The 19,333-nt window shown below is 45.0% G+C and overlaps 1 protein-coding gene and 1 long non-coding RNA gene across 6 annotated transcripts in view; one reads left to right on the top strand and one right to left on the bottom strand.

Moving 5' to 3' along the window:
• The window catches only part of CCNDBP1 (cyclin D1 binding protein 1), a 22,403-nt gene extending 10,734 nt beyond the window's left edge, over positions 1-11,669 (bottom strand). The window contains exons 1-6 of one of the 2 annotated variants that reach the window (XM_083147930.1): positions 11,441-11,666; positions 8,471-8,527; positions 7,496-7,575; positions 6,708-6,789; positions 5,396-5,492; positions 5,251-5,324 (exon numbers count right to left, since the gene is read on the bottom strand). In XM_083147930.1, the coding sequence (XP_083004056.1) occupies positions 5,251-5,324; positions 5,396-5,492; positions 6,708-6,789; positions 7,496-7,575; positions 8,471-8,527; positions 11,441-11,498 (448 nt within the window). In that variant the 5' untranslated portion in view covers positions 11,499-11,666. Of the gene's footprint in view, positions 1-5,250; positions 5,325-5,395; positions 5,493-6,707; positions 6,790-7,495; positions 7,576-8,470; positions 8,528-11,440 lie in introns of both variants that reach the window. The other variant, XM_083147931.1, reaches the window with a different exon arrangement.
• Positions 11,333-19,333, top strand: part of LOC146008539 (uncharacterized) — a 22,812-nt gene continuing 14,811 nt past the window's right edge. Inside the window, exons 1-2 of one of the 4 annotated variants that reach the window (XR_014444528.1) lie at positions 11,934-11,979; positions 14,682-14,705. This is a non-coding gene — a long non-coding RNA (uncharacterized LOC146008539). Of the gene's footprint in view, positions 11,547-11,933; positions 11,980-14,681; positions 14,741-19,333 lie in introns of those variants that run through there. The other 3 variants (XR_014444530.1, XR_014444529.1, XR_014444531.1) reach the window with 3 other exon arrangements.

Genomic DNA, 19,333 nt, shown 5'->3' with positions numbered 1-19,333 from the left:
CCTAGCAATAGTCTGCTTAGATGCAGGCCAACCAATTTTGTGTACGTCATACAATACCAACAATGTGTCAGTCTTCCTGACACTCTTCACTCTGTCCACATATATGCGTAAGGCACGCACAACATCCAAAGTTCTCAACTTGTCCCTTTTCTTAGAACCCTCTGGGGGTTGAAACACAGGTAGAACTATCTCCTGATTTAAATGGAAGGTAGATACCACCTTCGGTAAAAACTGAGGCACTGTTCTTAAAACAGCCCTGTCATCATGAAAAATTAAGAAGGGAGATTTACATGACAAAGCTCCCAATTCTGAAACTCTTTTAGCAGATGCTACTGCTAACAAAAACACTAGCTTCCACGTGAGAAACTTAAAGTCAGCCGACCTTAAAGGTTCAAAAGGTGCCTTTTGAAGGCATTCCAAAACCAGTGATAGATCCCAAGGTGCTACTGGTTGCTTGTATGGAGGTTTCAACCTGGATACTCCTTGTAAAAAGGTTTGAATTTCCGGCAAAATGGCTATCTTTTTCTGGAAATAGATGGACAAGGCCGAAATCTGCACCTTCAGTGACTGAAGGCTTAGACCCGATGAAAAACCATCTTGTAAGAATTCCATCATTCTTGATAGCTTAAAATGAGATGTATGAGCCTTTCTTCTCTCACACCATCGAATGTAAGTCTTCCAGACTCTATAATAATTTGCCGAAGATACAGCTTTTCTGGCTTTTATCATCGTCTGTACTACTGCCTCAGAAAACCCTTTTCTTTTCAAAATGGTGGTTTCAATAGCCAGGCCGTCAAAATCAATCGATCTGAATCCAGGTGATTGAATGGGCCTTGTCTTAGAAGGTCTGGTCTCAGAGGTAGACGCCATGAGTCCACAGACAACCTCTGAAGCCTCGAGTACCAGGACCTCCTTGGCCAATCTGGGGCCACTAAGATCACTGGAACCTTCTGCCCCTGTATTTTCTTCAGAAGTCTCGGTAACATTGGTACTGGTGGGAATGCATAAAGGAGATCTCCCTGCCAGTGAATAGTCATGGCATCCACTGCCTCCGCTAGTGGATCCCTTGTTCTGGCATAGAACCTGGGCACTTGACGGTTGACCCTGTATGCCATCAGGTCCACATCCGGAGTTCCCCACATCAAAGTGATTTGGTGAAACACCTGAGGGTGTAAGCTCCATTCCCCTTCCTTGAGCTCCTCCCTGCTCAGGAAGTCGGCTTCTATATTCTCTATTCCTGGAATGAATATAGCCGATACAGCTGGAACATTCTGTTCCGCCCATAGGAAGATTCTGGACACCTCCCACATGGCCAATCTGCTGCGTGTACCTCCCTGGTGATTCAGATACGCCACAGCTGTGGCATTGTCGGTCTGAATCCTCAAAGGGAGGTTCTGTAACCTGTCTCCCGCCAAGGAAATCACTTTCCAGACAGCTCTCAGCTCCAAGATGTTGATTGGTAACGCTGATTCCTCTGCCGTCCACAGGCCCTGAAGCCTGAGATCCAGGACTATTGCCCCCCAGCCCGTGAGACTGGCGTCGGTAGTTACTATCAACCAGTCCCAGGTCTGTAATGACCGACCCCACTGAAGGGAATCTACTTCTGTCCACCATTTCAAGGATTCTCGGGTGTCCGAAGACAGCACTATCATCTCGGATTTCATGGTCAAAGTGTTTCCTGACCAGGCTGACAAAATGTTCCATTGGAACCTCCGAGAGTGGAACCTGGCAAATTGAAGCGTCTCGAATGACGCCACCATCTTCCCCAGGAGCTTGAGGCACCTCCATACTGAAATGCTCTGAGCCCTGAGAATCTCCTGGACTAGGGTGACCAGATCCCTGGCCTTTACCTCCGGGAGGAATACCGATGAAGATGGGTGTCCAGTATGACTCCCAAGAATTGGAGCCTTTGTGACGGTACCAACTGAGATTTTTGCAAATTTAAAATCCAGCCGTGAGCCTGCAAAAAACTGATGGCCTCTGCCAAGTGACTCTGCAACATGGCTGCTGACTCTGCTTTGAACAGGAGATCGTCCAAATAGGGTATTACTGTGATTCCCCTGAGCCTCAGCACCGCCGCCATTACTGACATTATCTTTGTGAATACCCTTGGCGCGGTTGCTAGCCCAAAGGGTAACGCCCGGAATTGTAAATGCAGGTCTCCTATGGCAAACCTCAACAAGGTCTGATGCTCCGGGTGTATAGGAATGTGCAAATATGCGTCCTGGACATCCATGGACGCCAAAAATTCTCCCTGGTCCAGACTCAGGAGTACTGACCGTAGGGACTCCATTTTGAAATGGTCTACCCATAAATGAACATTTAGGGACTTCAAATTTAGTATTGGTCTGAAAGACCCGTCTGGTTTGGGCACCAGGAACAGCGTGGAGTAAAAGCCTTTCTTCCACTCTGCCCTGGGGACTGGTGTAACCACCCCTTTTTCCAAAAGGGAGTGAGCTGCTCTCACAAGAGCTGTACGAAGCCGTGCCTCCTTTGGTAAGGATGTGGGGATGAACCTCTTCGGAGGCAGCCCTCTGCAAGGGATTTTGTAACCCTGTGTTATAATATCTAACACCCAGGCATCCTGGCCTAGAGAAGCCCAAGCGTCCCTGAAGAGTGTGAGACGCCCCCCCACTTTTGTCACTGTCGGGCGAAGCCCCTGACAGTCATGCAGAGGGTTTATCCTCTCCCTTTGTGGCAGGCTTCTTGTGAAAAGAGCCAAATTTTGACTTTTGTGTCTTGCCTCTAGAGGACTGAAACCTTCCCCTGAAAGACTGTCCTCGAAAGGACGCACCACCTCTAGGGGAGGGCCGAAAGGACGGCTTAAAAGCAGAAAATCTGGACGTCTGCTTTGCTGAGGAGGCCGGCAGGAATGTACTTTTGCCGCCCGTGGCCTGCTTTATAATCTCCTCTAATTCGGTACCAAAAAGTAACTTTCCTTTGAAGGCTAATGTTTCCAGAGCCTTCTTGGACTCATTGTCTGCTTCCCAGGCTTTAAGCCAAAGCACTCTCCTGGCATTAATGGAGACTGTGGACACTCTGGTTGCCATTTTAATAGCTTCCTCCTCTGCTTCCACTGCATATTCTGCAGCTGCCTTAATCTTTTCTGCAAGCAGTAACGCACCAGGGTCAGCCTGCAGCATGGTGCATAATTCACCAGCCCACTCTATCATGGCCTTAGAGACCCAGGCTGAAGCAATAAGGGGCCGTAAGGTAAACCCCACCCCTTCAAAGATAGCCTTGAGGTTACCCTCCAGCTTTTTATCCACAGAATCTTTGAAAGCTGCACCGCCCTGTACTGGTAATACAGTAGCCTTGGACAAACGTGCCACTGAAGCGTCCACAACTGGGACCTTTTCCCAGAGCTCCGCATGAGACTCTGGCATGGGGTACAGACTAAGGAATCGCTTAGGCATCTGTAGCCTCTTATCAGGAGTTTTCCAAGCCCCTTCTAACAATTCCTGTAACCCCTCATCTGAAGGAAAAGTAACAGCCTCCTTCCGCTGTCGCTTAAAAACACCTTTAACAGGAGTCTTATCCTCCACAGACAGCTTTAAAGCCTGCTTCACAGCTACAATGAGATCCTCTATACCAGCAGCAGAGTTCTCTTCCACATCATCACCCTGATCCCAGGGGATGTCAGTATACTCTCCTTCCTCCTCATCTACCACAGTAGTCAAAGCATAAGACCTTCTAGGGGTCCCTGCCACATCATCCATTTTGTCCAGCATTTCACTGAACCTGTTGATCCCTTTAGCAGTATCCTGCATCACCTGAATCAGCGCAGGATCTGCCTGGGTAAGAGGCAAGGAGCCAGACGACTGCTGAGATGATGGCATAGGTCTCTGTGATTCTACCAGCCCATCACTCTGCCTGTCCAAAAGCTGCACCAAAGCGTTAACTGACCTGCCTAGGGCCCTGGCCCACGCAGGTTCCATCTGCTCTGCCCTATGGGGTTCACTGCCCATGGGTCTCACATCAGCGCAAGTAATACATAAGCCCCCCTTGGCCATCTGCTCAGGGACAAACTTTTGTGTGCAAACATTGCACGCGCTCAGTGCACTAAGGGCTCCCTCCCCCAAAACCACAGCCTGATGCTCAGACATGATGCAAGTGATAAATGTATATCTATCAGTATACACAGTGCAAACAATGTACAAGCGTTTATACAGAGGCAATGCACCCAATCACTTATCTGTCTGTTGGTTTCAACTGCGGGGAAGCGATGCCCAGGAAATCCAAGTCACTCTGCCAGGATCAGTAAGCCAGCTCAGCTCCGCTGCAAGCGTTCTGAAAGGCGCCAAAGTCAGAGTGAAGGAAGAGACCACAGGTCCCTGCTGCTGCGGGGTCCGTGACCTTTTGGCGCCAACCACCCCCAGCCAGCCGCTCCTCAGGTAGGATTTCCTAGTTCCAGTGTCTCCCCCTCCACTGGGGATCACTTGGAACATGCCTGTCACAACGCTGCTGTCCTCTCATCTAGGAGCTCAGCGTGTAAGCTCCGCATAAAATGGCCGCCGCCATCACGGAGCGCCTGTCCCCCATGATCCCCACCTAAATGTGGAGCCGGTTTCAGGGTACTCCGGAGCCCAGGCAGCCTTTTAGAAAAGGCTATAAGCGCTGCACAGGGAGACCAGACAGTGTCTCCCCTGTGCACAGTGAGCTGACAGGACGCGCTTCTGTCAGCTCCTGCTGCGCTAGCAGTGTGAGGATTCACTATGAGAATCCTCACACTGTGCCTACCTAGCTAGGGTAAAAGTTAATAAAACAATAAAAATCCCCTAACTACTCTAATTCTTCGGCTGCTCCTGCAGCCCTTTAGAATAGCACCCACTCCAGTGGGCACCTAACACGAACTGAAGAGTCCAGGGATGCAGTAGGGGAGGAGCCTACCCTCTAAAACTTTAGGATAGGTGCCTGGCTCCTTCGGACCCTCCTACATCCCAGTGTTGAGCTGTGTCACCAGGACCATTGAAAGAGAAATATATATTATTTGTTTAAGAAAAAATGCTTTTTTAAATGAATAAACGAAGCATTCGTTATGCTTCCTGCCCCTGTACCGTCACTGACTTTTCATACAGGCTTCCTCATGTTGGCGATACTTGCCAATTTGTGACCAGGGCCTTCTTAAATATGAAAAGGACCTATCTTGGGATGTAATACCTATACTAAATATATCACAATATATGGCTGTGGAAAATTTATTAGGATCAAATAGAAAATAAAATAAGCTTAAACATTGCAAATATTTACCTTTAGGAATATGTGCAAACTGGTCGCAAGCCTCCCACACACTGCCTGTGGATACCAGCTGTGCCTGTGACAGACTACAATGACACAATGCATGAGAACCATGATATGGGTGTATGCTAGTTAGCAGTAAGCCTGGTGAGAATACCTCTGTATACGTGAGCTCAGTATGACTTCCAGCAGCTGCATGGAGCCTTCTATAACATCTGCTACTGCCTCTCGCACACTCTTACGTAGAGTGGTACCTGGATACAGGAAAATATATAGATTGCAGTGTGCTATTTGATGGCTGCATATAACAAAATGAGGACAACTATAAGTACCCAAACAAACTGCAATGCTGCTGGCTAACTAGGCAGTTGCAGACCCAACTTACATGTTTGCTACAAACAGTCCCATATTTGGGATCATAAGTCAGGTTTGCAATACGTGAAAATGAAGAATATAGAGCATCAGAAACAAATAATAAAAAGGAGAAAAAACAAACACCTGAACGATCATGAGCAGATTGTGAGACGACCGTATGATGGTCGCACGATCTGTTGGAGCACATGATCTGATCACTATCTGTACCCAGTTGAAGGGAGGATCTACGAAACGACCAAACGACCAGTGGGAACGCGCATCGGATCGGATCTAAAACATGCCCAATTTACATACAATCAGTCGAGATTGTATCGAAATTTGGGGAATTGAGGCCAAATCATTCCTGTGTGTACCCAGCATTAGTGGACACTTATTTTAGTTATCAGTATTGAAAGCTACATTATACCAGTAAGAAGCTAAGGGGAAAAGGTTATCCCTCAAACTTCTTAACAAATAAAAGGGAAATTGGAAGAAGCTCCAAATAAACCAACAATCACTAACAGATGCGTCCACGTAAATCTATACACAATTGTGTATGGTACAAACTGCACTTAGCATAAAACCCTTAAAACTGCTATTGTAGCCAAAACGTGGCTCTGCAAAATAATAAATGTGGCAGGGACAGCAAACTTCATGAGGGTACTGTGAAAGAGCCACTCCAGAATTTAGCAGCAGAGCTAGGAAATCCAACCTGGGTTTTCCTAGGATGTATTTGGAATCACTGGCTGATTAGCAGCACCTGGTGCTTCCTGTTATATGTGTGTTCAAGACAGAAGGTTGGTGTTCCTAATGGTAGTTAGTGCCTGGGAAATAGTCTTGCGGTGGTCCGGGGATTACGTTACAGATTTCCTGAAAGTATTCTTATTGTGAGAACTGCCATTGCTGTAACCTGAGAACTGCCACGCTGTAATTTAAGAAATGTCAATCTGTTATCCTGGAATACTGTCTACCTGCTGAGAATAAAAAGAACCAGACTTCATCTTTAACAGATGCATACAATTCATTTTCACATTTGGTGCCCAAAGTGGGGCATCACATTCTTGCAGTCGAATGTCCTTTTGTCTAAGGGTCACCAATCATACTCTACTGCTCACCTTGTTCCTTACGGAGGGAGTAATACAAAGTAGCAGCTGCCAAAATAGCATTGAGAAGTCCGTCACTTAATTTCTGGCTGTCCTATACCAAAGAGACAAACCTACAAATTATCATTTACATTGTATGAGTATGACACCTACAATAGATACTGTATATACCGTATTCCCCCGCTAATATCTTTTCTGCTCACGCCCCCCCTGGTGGTGGTACAAGTACCAAAAAGATTATATTCCCTATATAAGGTAAACATTACAGGTCATTATGGATGAATAAAAATGGTTGCTTGGAAAGTTTCACACCAATGTTGCCAATTTACTTGGCACTCAAAGGGTTAAGAACTAAGATTACTAGATGGAGGCAGATTGCTGTTGCCGCAGCATTTAAAACGTCAGCAACGCAACCCAAGTTGCCCTCTTCAACCTGCCGATGAATGCCCAATTAACCTAAAAGTGCTTGCTACATGTAGCGAGCAATTTTAAACTGCCACCAAAAAGTTCAGCTGTGTCAGGCACATTTGACGGGCAAATTCGCTGGGCACCAATTTAATGTCCTCTCATAAATGTAATGGGTGTAAACCTGCAGTGTCGCATTGTAAATATACAGTAATAGGAGGAGTGAATCAGGTACTACATGAAATACACAGCCTGACTACAAAGGCAAGATTAGGTAAAAGCCTGATACATTCATGAACTCAGTTGTTACTATAGAAAAGTCAGACAGGAGTGTTAGGAGGTTACAAAACATTGCCTAGATCTAATTCCAATTACATTCCCTTGGAACTACCCACCTCTGCTGATGGCAGTGGAGGCTGAGAGTAGGCTAGGCTAATTTTGGTGGCTTCCTGGGAAGTGGCTTTAAAAGCTTGTTCTACGAAGAAAGCAAAAACAAATCAGAAAGCAATGCATTGACCAGTGGTTCCCAAACACGGTCTTCAAGGACCACCAACATTGCAAGTTTTCTAGGTCTCCTGACAGAATCACAATTGAAATACTTTGCTCCACTTGTGGATCTTTTAAAACGCGTCAGTAAGTAATATAAGTACACCTGTGAACCTGTCGGGTGTTGCGCTATATTAATAAATAAATACACATATACATACACAGGACGGGATGTTGCAACATCCGCAGCCCTGTTCGCCCCCCCCCCCCCCCCTTCGCCGGCCACCGCATTATTAATAACGGCATATGTTCTAACATATGCGGTTATTAGTGCAAGGGACAGCTCTTGCGATAAGAGCTGTGGCTTGCGATGCGGTGCCGGCATTGGACTTCCGGGTCTGTGACCCGGGAGTCCATCTGCGCATACACAGAGTGATGCGCTGGCCACAGGGCATGCTGGGAGGGATCTGTGACGGCCCATAGGCTTCTGCAGGGAATCGCCAGCTTTTGCTGGCGATTCCCTCCGCAGCACTGCCACTGCGGAGGGAGGTTAGAGCATACAGAAATGCGGTAAAAACCCTGATAACGGTTTTTTTTACCGCATTTCTGTCTTAGAGAATCGCCCCCACAATCATACAGTAAATATGATTAACGACCAAACTGATATTGTAGCCATACACCAATTAGGGGCCATGTTTCATTTTAAACTAATAAATTCTTTTCAAACTAATAAATGCTTTTCAATGTCAGGAGACAGGTCAAAATTTACGTAAGTAAAACGAAGAACAGGTAAAATAAAATATATATTTTTATTGGTAACATATCAACTTTACAAAACATTGTTACATGATAAGCCACTCAAGTGACCAGATTTAGTTTCTTACCAAGTGTTTCCCAGAAGGACTGTGAGTTACAGTTGTTGTTTTCACTGGATTCTCCATCTGAACAAACAAAAATTATCAAAATAAACCATTTTATGATTTTGGAATGCTAATCGACAAGTTTGTCTACAGACGTCAAGCATGAGGCTATGCCAGATGTTGAGGTTTGTAAAAATAGGTAAGTGGCTGAATAATCCAGACTATAAGAGCACCAGTGTTTTGATATTTTTTTTGTCTCCATCAAGTGCACAAAAAAATTCTAAATAATCTTTGTCCACCATAATACAGAAAAAAATAAAAAAAGGACCACCAGGTGTGTATTGACATCTGAGGAGCTACTCAACCCTTTAAAAGCAACTGTACATGTAAAGAAAAGCTTAGAAAGCACTAGTATTTAATATAAAAAAAAGAATATAAAATATAATGCAGAAATATAAAAACACCAGCGGACATCACCATACATAGAACAAAAGAGGGGTTAGAATTCCTGGCTGATTGCATGCCCCTAAGGTGCAGCCATATATCCAGAAGAATGAATTGTCCCCATCTCTGCAAGCACCTATAGGCAAATGAGCAACGGTAGACCAGCTGGTTTTCTTCCGTGAATATATGGTAATAAGGTGTTTCTCTGCCTCTACAACTTTGTCAGTGGCTTCCACAGAACATAATGGAGTAGCCCCACTGCTATACATAGGAAGTAAATTCATATCGCTTATAGTATACATCTATTAAACTCCTGGAACACACAATATACCCAGGACGTTTACATACATTCTGTGCAGACAATCAATGGATTTATAGCAGGGGTCCTCAAACTATTTTGCTCTGGGACCCCATAAGCCAATAAAAATAATTACAGGACCCCAGAAAGTAATTGTAGAAGGTCATCACATTACATGTGTAGTCAGTAGACAGCACATGCATGGCAGCATTGAGGAGGCACAGAATGATGGGCGGTGTCTAAAATAACAGATTTTTCAGACCCCTTTGAATAGCTGTCTGAGATTAGAAAAATCATCATCTTGATGGTCAGCAACATGGAGTCACGACCCCATGCTGAGAAGGTCCAGACCCACAGTTTGAGAATCCCTGATTTATAGGAATTACCCTTCATTACAAGCGCTCTTTCTTATTATATATATTGTGATGCTGGATGGTGTTTTACAAGTTATATTCCGTTTTATATAAAATCCTGAATACTAACACTGTCTACTTTTTTCCTCTTCTAAAAGCTGTAGTAAAAAGGATCACTTTTAACAAAAATAAATAAATAATGAATCATTATTTACCATTTTGTACTTTCAAATATGGACTATATAGCAGACTGCTGATAACATTCGGATATCATTTCAGAATTCACTAGAAATATACATAATTTGTACTATTATGTTGAACCCATTATTCATCTGGTCCCTAACTATTGTTTCCAGCATTTATGGAGGTTTTTTGAACACTCTTTCCATATCTGTCCCGCCCCTTCTCTCTCCCCTTATTCAGTTGTTTTACTTTTATACGCCTAAGCCTGCTGTGACTTGCAGTCCTACAACAGTAAAGCTAACTTACATGTAAATACACAGTTCCCCTTGTTAAATCACACTATTTTTAATGATGGCGGTTTTGAAACATGAGGGTGTAAACTGTAGCAGCTATAACCAAAGATTATCGCAGCTAAAAAGGAATGGTATCACTGTAAAACCTGCCCTATAATATGCAAGTTTTAGTGGATTCCATTGAACCTTGTCTGGCGGTGTCTACAAGCCATAGCTGCTTTCTTCTTTGCCACAGAATTCTGCTGCTGTGGCACTCATGTCATGGAAGTGACTGAACAGTGTTTTATCTTCTCCATTCAGGCAGTGATATCTGGAGGCCAGCAGGGGCTCCTTCCAGCTCTCACTGTGTGCTTGCACTTTACCAATATATAATAGATTTTGACACCTATGCATCTTGCATATTAAATTAATACTTTATAGAGTTAAACCAGAGATAACCAAGTAAAAGTTTAAAGTACAAAACAAAATAAATCACCCAAATCTAATTCTCTCTGCACAAGTAACATCTGCCCCCCTGCAGTGCACATGGGTTTGTCCATCTAAGAAGGATTTTGTCAGAAAGAATGGACTAGAATAAGGCTCATAGTGTCCCTCAACCAGTCATGGCTAAACAGAGAGCCAAAAAATGTACATGATTAAAACTCGCAACTTCATCCTACCTCTCAGCTTGGGTTGTGGTTTTCAGTCATAGTAAAATAGATTAGCAATAGGTCATATTGTATAGCCTGCGTTATACTTCTGGTCTTGCCACCTACGGCAGGAACCCCCCCAAAAAATATAAAAACTGGAATGGCCCTAAAACCTCTACAGTATGCCTAGGCTACCTGCAAGGACACTTTCTGCATTTTAGTCTAGTTGATATAATACGTGTTACACCAGGCATGTCCAAACTGCGGCCCTCCAGCTGTTGTGAAACTACACATCCCAGCATGCCTTGCAATCATTTAAGCATTCCTAATAGCAAAACTGTGGCAAGGCATGATGGGACTTGTAGTTTCACAACATCTGGAGGGTCATAGTTTGGACATTCCTGTGTTACATTATGTGCTATGGTACACAGCAGAAAATGTTCTGTTTATGCCAATTAACTCCATTTTACGGAGCTGCTAAAATTAAAATTTACACGAGGACATTAATACGTGATATAGAATAACTGTCTGTAAATAAGGACAAAAGGCTTGTCCCCCCCTCCCTTCCCAATGTTTAGCACAGAGGCGCCCTGCCTGGCAAGGCTCCTCTGTTATGCGAGTGTACAGTATGTCATGCCATTGCTGTCAGTGGGTTCAGAGTGGGACAGACCAGGGACTAGCATTTGGCTACCACACAGCCTCTACTCCTACTGTATGCTCAGCGGGTTCCGCCACATAAGCAAAACTACATTATACTGATAGCCCGAGGGGAAAGGATATGAGCCCGGACTCGCCTCGCAGTTTCCCCAGGACAGCACGCAAATTATCCAGCAGTTTCTGTAACGGCTCCATATTTTCCCGGAACGACAGAAGATAGTCCACAGCAGCACATCGGCCAAAGTAAGACGGAACACGCACGCAGCTTCACGTCACTTCCTAATGTGATAGAGTCTGCGTCTCAGGGGGTAGAACGTCGCCAGCTACTCATGTGACACTGACTACCTACCTGCTGGAAGACAACGGCGCTATATTTTTAAGAAAAGCACTATAATAAGCTCATACCTCCCAACTGTCACGATTCCGTCGGGACAGTCCCGATTTTCGGGTCCTGTCCCGACGTCCCACCCGCGGCAGGCATTGTCCCGCTGCGGGGGGTGGCAGTTGGGAGAGCCCCCAATGTAGTAGAATAGACGCTGTGCGCATGCGCACAGCGTCTATTCTCGTATGAAAATGAGGTCGCGGCTAATTAGCATAAGCCGCGCCCTCATTTGCATACGCCCCGCCCCCTTTTCGGGCGCGAGTGTCCCTATTTCCTCCAGACGAAAGTTGGGAGGTATGTAAGCTGGTGGTCACCACAAATTCACTTGTTCTTTGTTCCATATACAGTGTGTAGAGACAAGGTTTTAATTCTCGTTTTTAGCAAATCTGGACCATGATATTCTTGTAGATAGCATGTGTTTTAGATGTAATTTTCATTTTGCTTTAAAACGCTGGTTCCAAATTTAAAAAAATTGTGTTCAAGTTCAGAACATGTTGGTTTAACTAAACTGCTTCCAAACATCATTAAACTTGTAAAGAATGTTTAAACATGTACCATACCTCCCAACATCTGGGACCAAAGCGGCGGGACAGGGTGTGCTCCGGTTTTAGGGGGCGTGGCCTGCCTGAAAGGGGGCATGGTCTATACTCACTGTGCTGCCGCAAGGCCACGCCCCCATTTTTTGCAAAGGTGGGGGCATGCCCAGCCCCTCTGTCTGCAAGAATAGATGCTGTGCGCATGCGTATTCACGGACTACAGGGGGGGACTCCCAACTGCCCCCGCCGCGGGACACTGCCGGCGGCGGGAGGGACGTGGGAATGTTCCAAAATATCGGGACGTTCCCGCGATAAATGGGACCGTTGGAAGGTATGATGTACACTTGCGGGCTCACTTAACCCACTATCTATGGGGTAGAGATGGGCAAAAGTGACATACTAAAGAGAGCAGTGATCAATTGATAGCTCAGTAAAAAAGAACCGGTTCTTTTGGACGACTCGCTGGCTGACTTTGAAAACATAAATCCCATTTAAAATACAACTTACAACTGATCTTTTTCAAGGCAAGGGTGAATCCTTGCCTTAAAAATGACCACAGATGTGGTTGAAACGCGTCGGTCATCTTTTTGGGACTGTGTAATGGTGTGTACACACGTTAGATGTGCCTTAAGATCCTATCCACGATCTGATCAGATAGGATCGTGGATAGGATCTTAAGGCACATCCGATTTGCATCCTATCTTGACTATATAGTGCAGATCTGCACTATATAGACAAGGCAGCCAAGACTTTCTGGCTTCCGATACGTGAACGCGCATCGGGATCGGATCGGGATCGCAAGGGTTAAAACCCTTGCGATCTGCATCCGATGTTGATCCGATGCCGATCCGATGTTGACTATATCGTCAACATCGGAAAGGAAATCGGACCGTGTGTACACAGCATAAGACCACTTCGGCTTTTGGGACGGAGGATGCTGACCGGGACTTATGCTGCAGGAGTCCGGGATCGGCGAGTTGCCTGTAAATTTCCAGTTGCCTGTTTGAGAACTAATTCCATCTAGTTCTCCACATTACCTGGTAATTGCAAGCTATCTTCCTTACCTGATATTTGATGTGAATCTTCGCACTTATCATTTTTCATGCCTGTTTGAGAACTTGTTATATGACATAGTTCTCATTAAGAATTGATATGTCTGCCGAATTAGAATATCTGTGATCGCTTTTACTAAGCATTATTACTCAACACCAGTCATTTGTCAATCAAGGGTCTTTTCTGAAATTTTCATTGATGATCTCTGGTTAACAATTTTTGGATTCTCTTATACTGGACCACTGTTCAAAAATTCGGTACTTGTGTATTTGCAGGGTGCCCACTAAGCTATTTGCTTAGTGGGCAAATGCTGCATAGTGAAATCGCATCGCATGGCACGTTTTCGTGCCGTGCCATGCGATGCGATCTCACTAGTTAATTTATTCACTGCACCCTGGCTGCGGATCGCATCACACGCTAGATCGCATGCTATTTTGCGTTCGATGCAATTTAGCACAACACCCCCAGTGTACACGTCTATGCGATGCAATGGGATTTAGCACACCCCCACTATCCACGTCACCCTGAAGCGTGGCAAGCGCACGCGGAACGCGTCCTCCCGACCTTTTCATACCCCCACTATCCACTTCGGCTTTATAGTTGCGAGCGGACACGGATTACTTTACATGTATTCCACGTCCGCTCGCCACGCTTCGGACTCGGTGGCTCGCTGCGCTCATCACACTTTATAAAATCAACTCCATGCCGACGTGGATAGTGGGGGTATGAAAAGGTCGGGAGGATACGTAACTGCGTCCACTCGCCATGCTTCGGGGTGACGTGGATAGTGGGAGTGTGCAAAATAGCATATGATAAAATCGCATGGGTGCTTATACAATGAAAAACACATTGCACCGCAAATGGCATGCGATGCGATCCGCGGGCAGGGGTGCACTAAAATGAACTAAGGAAAATCGCATCGCATTGCACTGTAAAATTGCATGCAATGTGATTTTCCTACGATGCCGTACGTATGTAGATAGGGCGACCTGCAAATACACAAGTACCAAAAATTCTATAACGAGACTTTTACTTCTACGTTATTATGCACCATATGTTCAATAGATATGTGGTTAGTCATAATTATTTGTCTCTCTTAGCGCACTCTGAACCTTGTCTCTTTTTTCATTTCTAAAAACCCTGGGTCTTTTCTAACAGGGGACCCCTCAGAGTTGCTGCTTTACTCATACTGTGCGCAGATTGGGGCACTCCTACTGTGTCATATATATATATATATATATATATATATATATATATATATATTCTATATACACACACACATGTATATATATATATATATATATATATATACACACATGTATACAGCCTGAGGAAAATACTTATTTTGTTTTAAAAGTTAAACGTTTATGTGAAGTAAAATTAATTATTTCTATTTATACTTGGCAGGACTGCTGCGTTTACCATATGCAGGTAATGGTACCTGCAGCTCTCACAAGGCACCTGAGGTACACTGCACAATATATTTCTATACACACACACGTGTATATATATATATATATATATATATATATATATATATATATATATATATATATATAACACACAAATTAATATAGGCAAGGAGCTGGCATCTGCTTACTTTACTTTTAAAGGGTTGAGCCAGGAGTACAGGATGCCGATGGACCAGGAGGATAGGACTGGAGGGAGGCTCAGGACCCGAGGACAGGGATGGACGACCGCACTTTCTGGTGGTGGGCTGGTGGCAGCACTAGCAGGCAGCGTGATGTTGCCGTCTGAGTTCAAAGTCACAGGACACAGTCGTGCGGCACCACCAAACTGCTGGTCGCAGAGTGGAATTTCAGCATCAGTTAAAACCTGCCTCCCCGCCATTGGTTGGTGCTATCGCCATGTGACCACATCCCTGACCCCTCCCACAATTCCATTAATGCTGTGCCGGGCGACGGCACTGGTCCCCTCCTGTATTATTTATTCAGGACTTCGGGTATGTTGTGAGTGACCCGACTTGGATCCACAAAATCGGCCCAGTCTGCCATCGGCCCTTCTGACATTTGCCAGAGGGCCAGTCCAGCCCGACTGCTGTAATAGAGGCGTGATACACCAGGAAGTAAAGCAAGTGTGAGACACAGACAGATGGAGCCCAGCTCACTGGATCTTTACTTCATGAATCTGGTGCTGTAAAATGAAAGTTAAAAGTACTACACAGCACAGAAAACACAAATTAACAAAACTGAACTGAAGAATGACCATTCACCTTGTAGTGAGCAATGGCTCACTGTCTCTTTTAAAGGAACCATCCAAAAGATCCGCTTCACTCACAACTGACCCAGCTCTACTACAGGGTACTGCTTACTTACTATCTTGTCTGCCCTCTCAGTGCATATAGGGGGTTATTCAGAACTGATTGCTGTTGTGCAAATTCACAATCTGATCGTTTACACGAGTCAGCACAAGTTTTGAGTTTGGGTTCTGCATATCTGATTTTTATTTCTTCCACATTACTAATTAAAGAAAAAACTTTTACGCTAAAATTGCTTTTATGGATTTTAAGAAAATTTCCCTATTTTCATGCCTTTATAGCATGTAAAAATTTACTTAACCTCAAGTTGTTTTAAGGTTTTTAAATCTCATAATTTATTGTGTTAATTATTTACATAAATATAACTTAACCCTTTGTTGCATGATTTATTTTATTTAAATATTTTCATGCTTCTTGTGTATTGTACTGACAAGGAAAAAGTAATGAAAACAATCACAGGCCAAAAAAAAAAAGATTTATTTAGAAAAAACGTTCTGTAGCAAATAGTCCACAACATGAAACGCTTGACTGTCTGAGTTTCAAGTGTTTTATAATGAGAGGTTTGGGTATGTAGGAAATATGCACAGTATGCAACGAAGGGTAATGGCCCCCATACTTTATGCTATTTGCCCCGATTTCACCTGATTCCACCAATCGGGCAGAGAAATCATGTGAAATGTACCCAAATTGCATGTGTATGACATACGATCCGCAGTCCTGTTTTTCATTTTTTCACTTTTCCAGCCAGAAGCATGCGCAGATCTCACTGACCTTGGCTGGGCATCCGTCCCATGGTATCCGGGAGGGTTGTCCACCTTTCCGGAGGACCAGTAGGCAACCCTGCAATATATACACTTATACACTACAAACACACAATAGTAAGTATAGGTACCCAGAGCTAGAATCACTAGCGTGGAGAGACAGTATAAAGAGATGAGCTGCCACAGGCCATCAACAACGCTATGGTATATATCACAGGAGTGCTATGACCTTAATTACACAGTGGCGTAACTAATAATCCTGCGCCCCCCTGCCAAAAATGCAGGGAGGCGCCCACCCTAGGGTAGACAAACACCACCACCCACCCCCCCACCCCCCCCCCCCCCGTGCAGCCGTTACCTAATAAATATGTCTTCAATGAGAGTGTGAGAACATCACTCCCGTGCCCTGGTGAGGACCGGCGTCCTGTCACCTTCAGCGCAGTGGGACAGCAGTCAGCCGCAGCCGTGATTGTGCTGCAAGTGGAAGGGAGCCGGGGTGCGGCAGAGGGGAGCAAGGGTGCGGCGGATGGGGGGGTGTTACCTCCTGCCACATCCGTCTGCGCCGGGTCCCGGCTACTGCTGCTAATGAAAAGTGACACTTGGAAAATGGCTGCCCCCATACAGCAGACAAAAAACTGTCTGCAGTATGGGGGCAGCCATTTTCCAAGTGTAACTTTTTGTATTAGCAGCACTGCAGCAGTAGCCGGGAGAGCTGGGACCCGGTGATGACAAAAGCAAAGGCAGTGAGTAATAATAGTCCCGCAGCCCCCCCGGCGCCCACACCCTTTCAGCGCCTCCCCGACACCGCGGGGGCTGCGGGACTATAGTTACGCCACTGTACATACAGCCCAATACTGTCCCACCTTGCTCTAAACCCCACGGTCTAATCACAGAGCCTGGGGGAGCACCTGCAGTCATAGATGCAGTCACTGGGCGATCAGGACATGCTGTGCACAGGCCGCCCTTGCAGCAGCAGTCAGGGGCCTCCAGCAGTATGCAGGTGCGCCAAGTATGTTGGCCGCTAGAGCCATGTGATAGCTGGGGAAGCATTGAGGCCGCTGGGAGCAAAGCCCTTGGTAAGCTCCCCTGGTCAGCTCAGTCTCCTTACAATGGTAACGCCCCTAGCTATACAATGCCGAGACTCTCATCTTGTTTCATCATTTATGTGAAAATTTGGGCTGCAGGGTCCACCCACTTTAATCTTAAGTGGACAGCTGGATGGAAGGCAGCGAACCAGCTCCAGGAGACTTACTCACTGGTTATGGTGGCTGGTAGTACCACCTGATTTTCAGGAGATTCCCAGCCATTCCAGGAGAGTAGGTAAGACTTATTTACTTCTAAATCTAGAAGAAGACTTGCAACATCAATGATAAAGGATTTCTGATCTTATATGTGCTCTTATATATACTTTTAAATGTGAGCACTACTTTGTAAAGTAATCATTTATACAGATAAAAAAGGTAATATGAGTTTTCCTCTCCTCCCTCTGAGTGACACAAACAAGAACTATTGCTAAAGACACACAAGATGGATTAGTGCCGCCCAGTGGCAGATTCAGGGGGGGGCACCCGGGCACGTGCCCCCCTGTCATTTTATTTTGTAGCTGAGGACCAGGGATTTCTAACGAGCCCAGCCCCGTGTCTCTAGCCCCCCGGGAACCAGAGATATATCGCCTGGCAAAGGTAACGTTTTTTTCCCCATAGGATAATATGGGACCCGTCAATTCCGACCCCCACCCGGTTCCGACGGCTACCAGTTCCCCCCCTGGCATTACAGAAACTTGTGGTTGATCTCATTCAATTCCAAATCGCTGGGCCTTCAATATGATACCAGGCTGGTCCATATCGGTCAATCGGTTCCAGAGATATTGCATGTAAACCGATTTGTTTTTAATGTAATTTCATGGCTGTTCATGTTGTTTGAGGGCAGATTACTCTGGAACCAAACGTTACAGTTTCACGGGACCAAAATCATTCAAAGCCTACTCAAAAGTTCTTAAATATGATACTTGTCTCATGTAAATGGGTCAGTTGGTTCCGAAGATATAGCCGGTTGAATGAGATAACTGGTTTAAGGGGGGAGGAGTGGTTTTCTCTCCCCCTCACACTAGAAAATGCAGGGACTAGGCTGGTGTTAAAGGGGCCAACCTGGGAATGCCTTTTCTGGTGTGGGTATTATTCCAAATAGCCAGGACCTGTAGTGCTCTGAATACAGCCAGGCTCTGCCACTGTCAGTGGCTATCACTTCTGCCTGGCGGCTGTCCACCATTTACCACGAGCATGTATTCCCCCTTGGCAATGAGCATGGAACTTCTGGCAATGAGCATGGAACCCTTGGCAATGAGCACGTAGATAAGCAGCACTTATGTAGCATCATTTTTAATAGGCATTATGGTGTTTGGCATAATACATAATGGACATAATGGCGTGTAACTTGACGTGTAATGGACATTATGGTGTAAATGTTTAATGCACGCCTTTGGTGGACAATGTCACTGTTTATGAAGCGTATTGTGAATTTTGGCTTAATCTGTGAGGCATTATGTGAATTCTGCATCAATCCGTATGGCATTATGTGAATTTTGGCTCAATCCATGTGGCATTATGTGAATTTTGTCTCAATCCTTGTGGCATTATGTGAATTTTGTCTCAATCCGTATGGCATTTTGTGAATTTTGGCTCAGTTCGTGTGGCATTATGTGAATTTTGACACAATCCATGTGGCATTATGTGAATTTTGGCTCAATCCATTTGGCATTATGTGAATTTTGGCTCAATCCGTGTCTTATGATGTAAATTTTGGCTCAATCCGTGTGGAATTATGTGAATTTTTACACAATCCATGTGGCATTATTTAAATTTTGGCTCAATCCATGTGGCATTATGTGAATTTTGGCTCATTCCATTTGGCATCATGTGTAAGGGGGTCTATTTTTTTGTTGCATAATGTGTAGAGGTTGTATATGGTGTTGTACACTACACTCAAGGACACTACTGTTGAGTGGCCACACCCCTTTATTC

The sequence above is a fragment of the Crinia signifera genome, chromosome 6 (genome assembly GCF_055691185.1).
Source record: "Crinia signifera chromosome 6, ASM5569118v1, whole genome shotgun sequence".
In the NCBI taxonomy this organism is placed as follows: Eukaryota; Metazoa; Chordata; class Amphibia; order Anura; family Myobatrachidae; genus Crinia; species Crinia signifera.
This window is presented reverse-complemented; position numbering and strand designations above follow the sequence as displayed.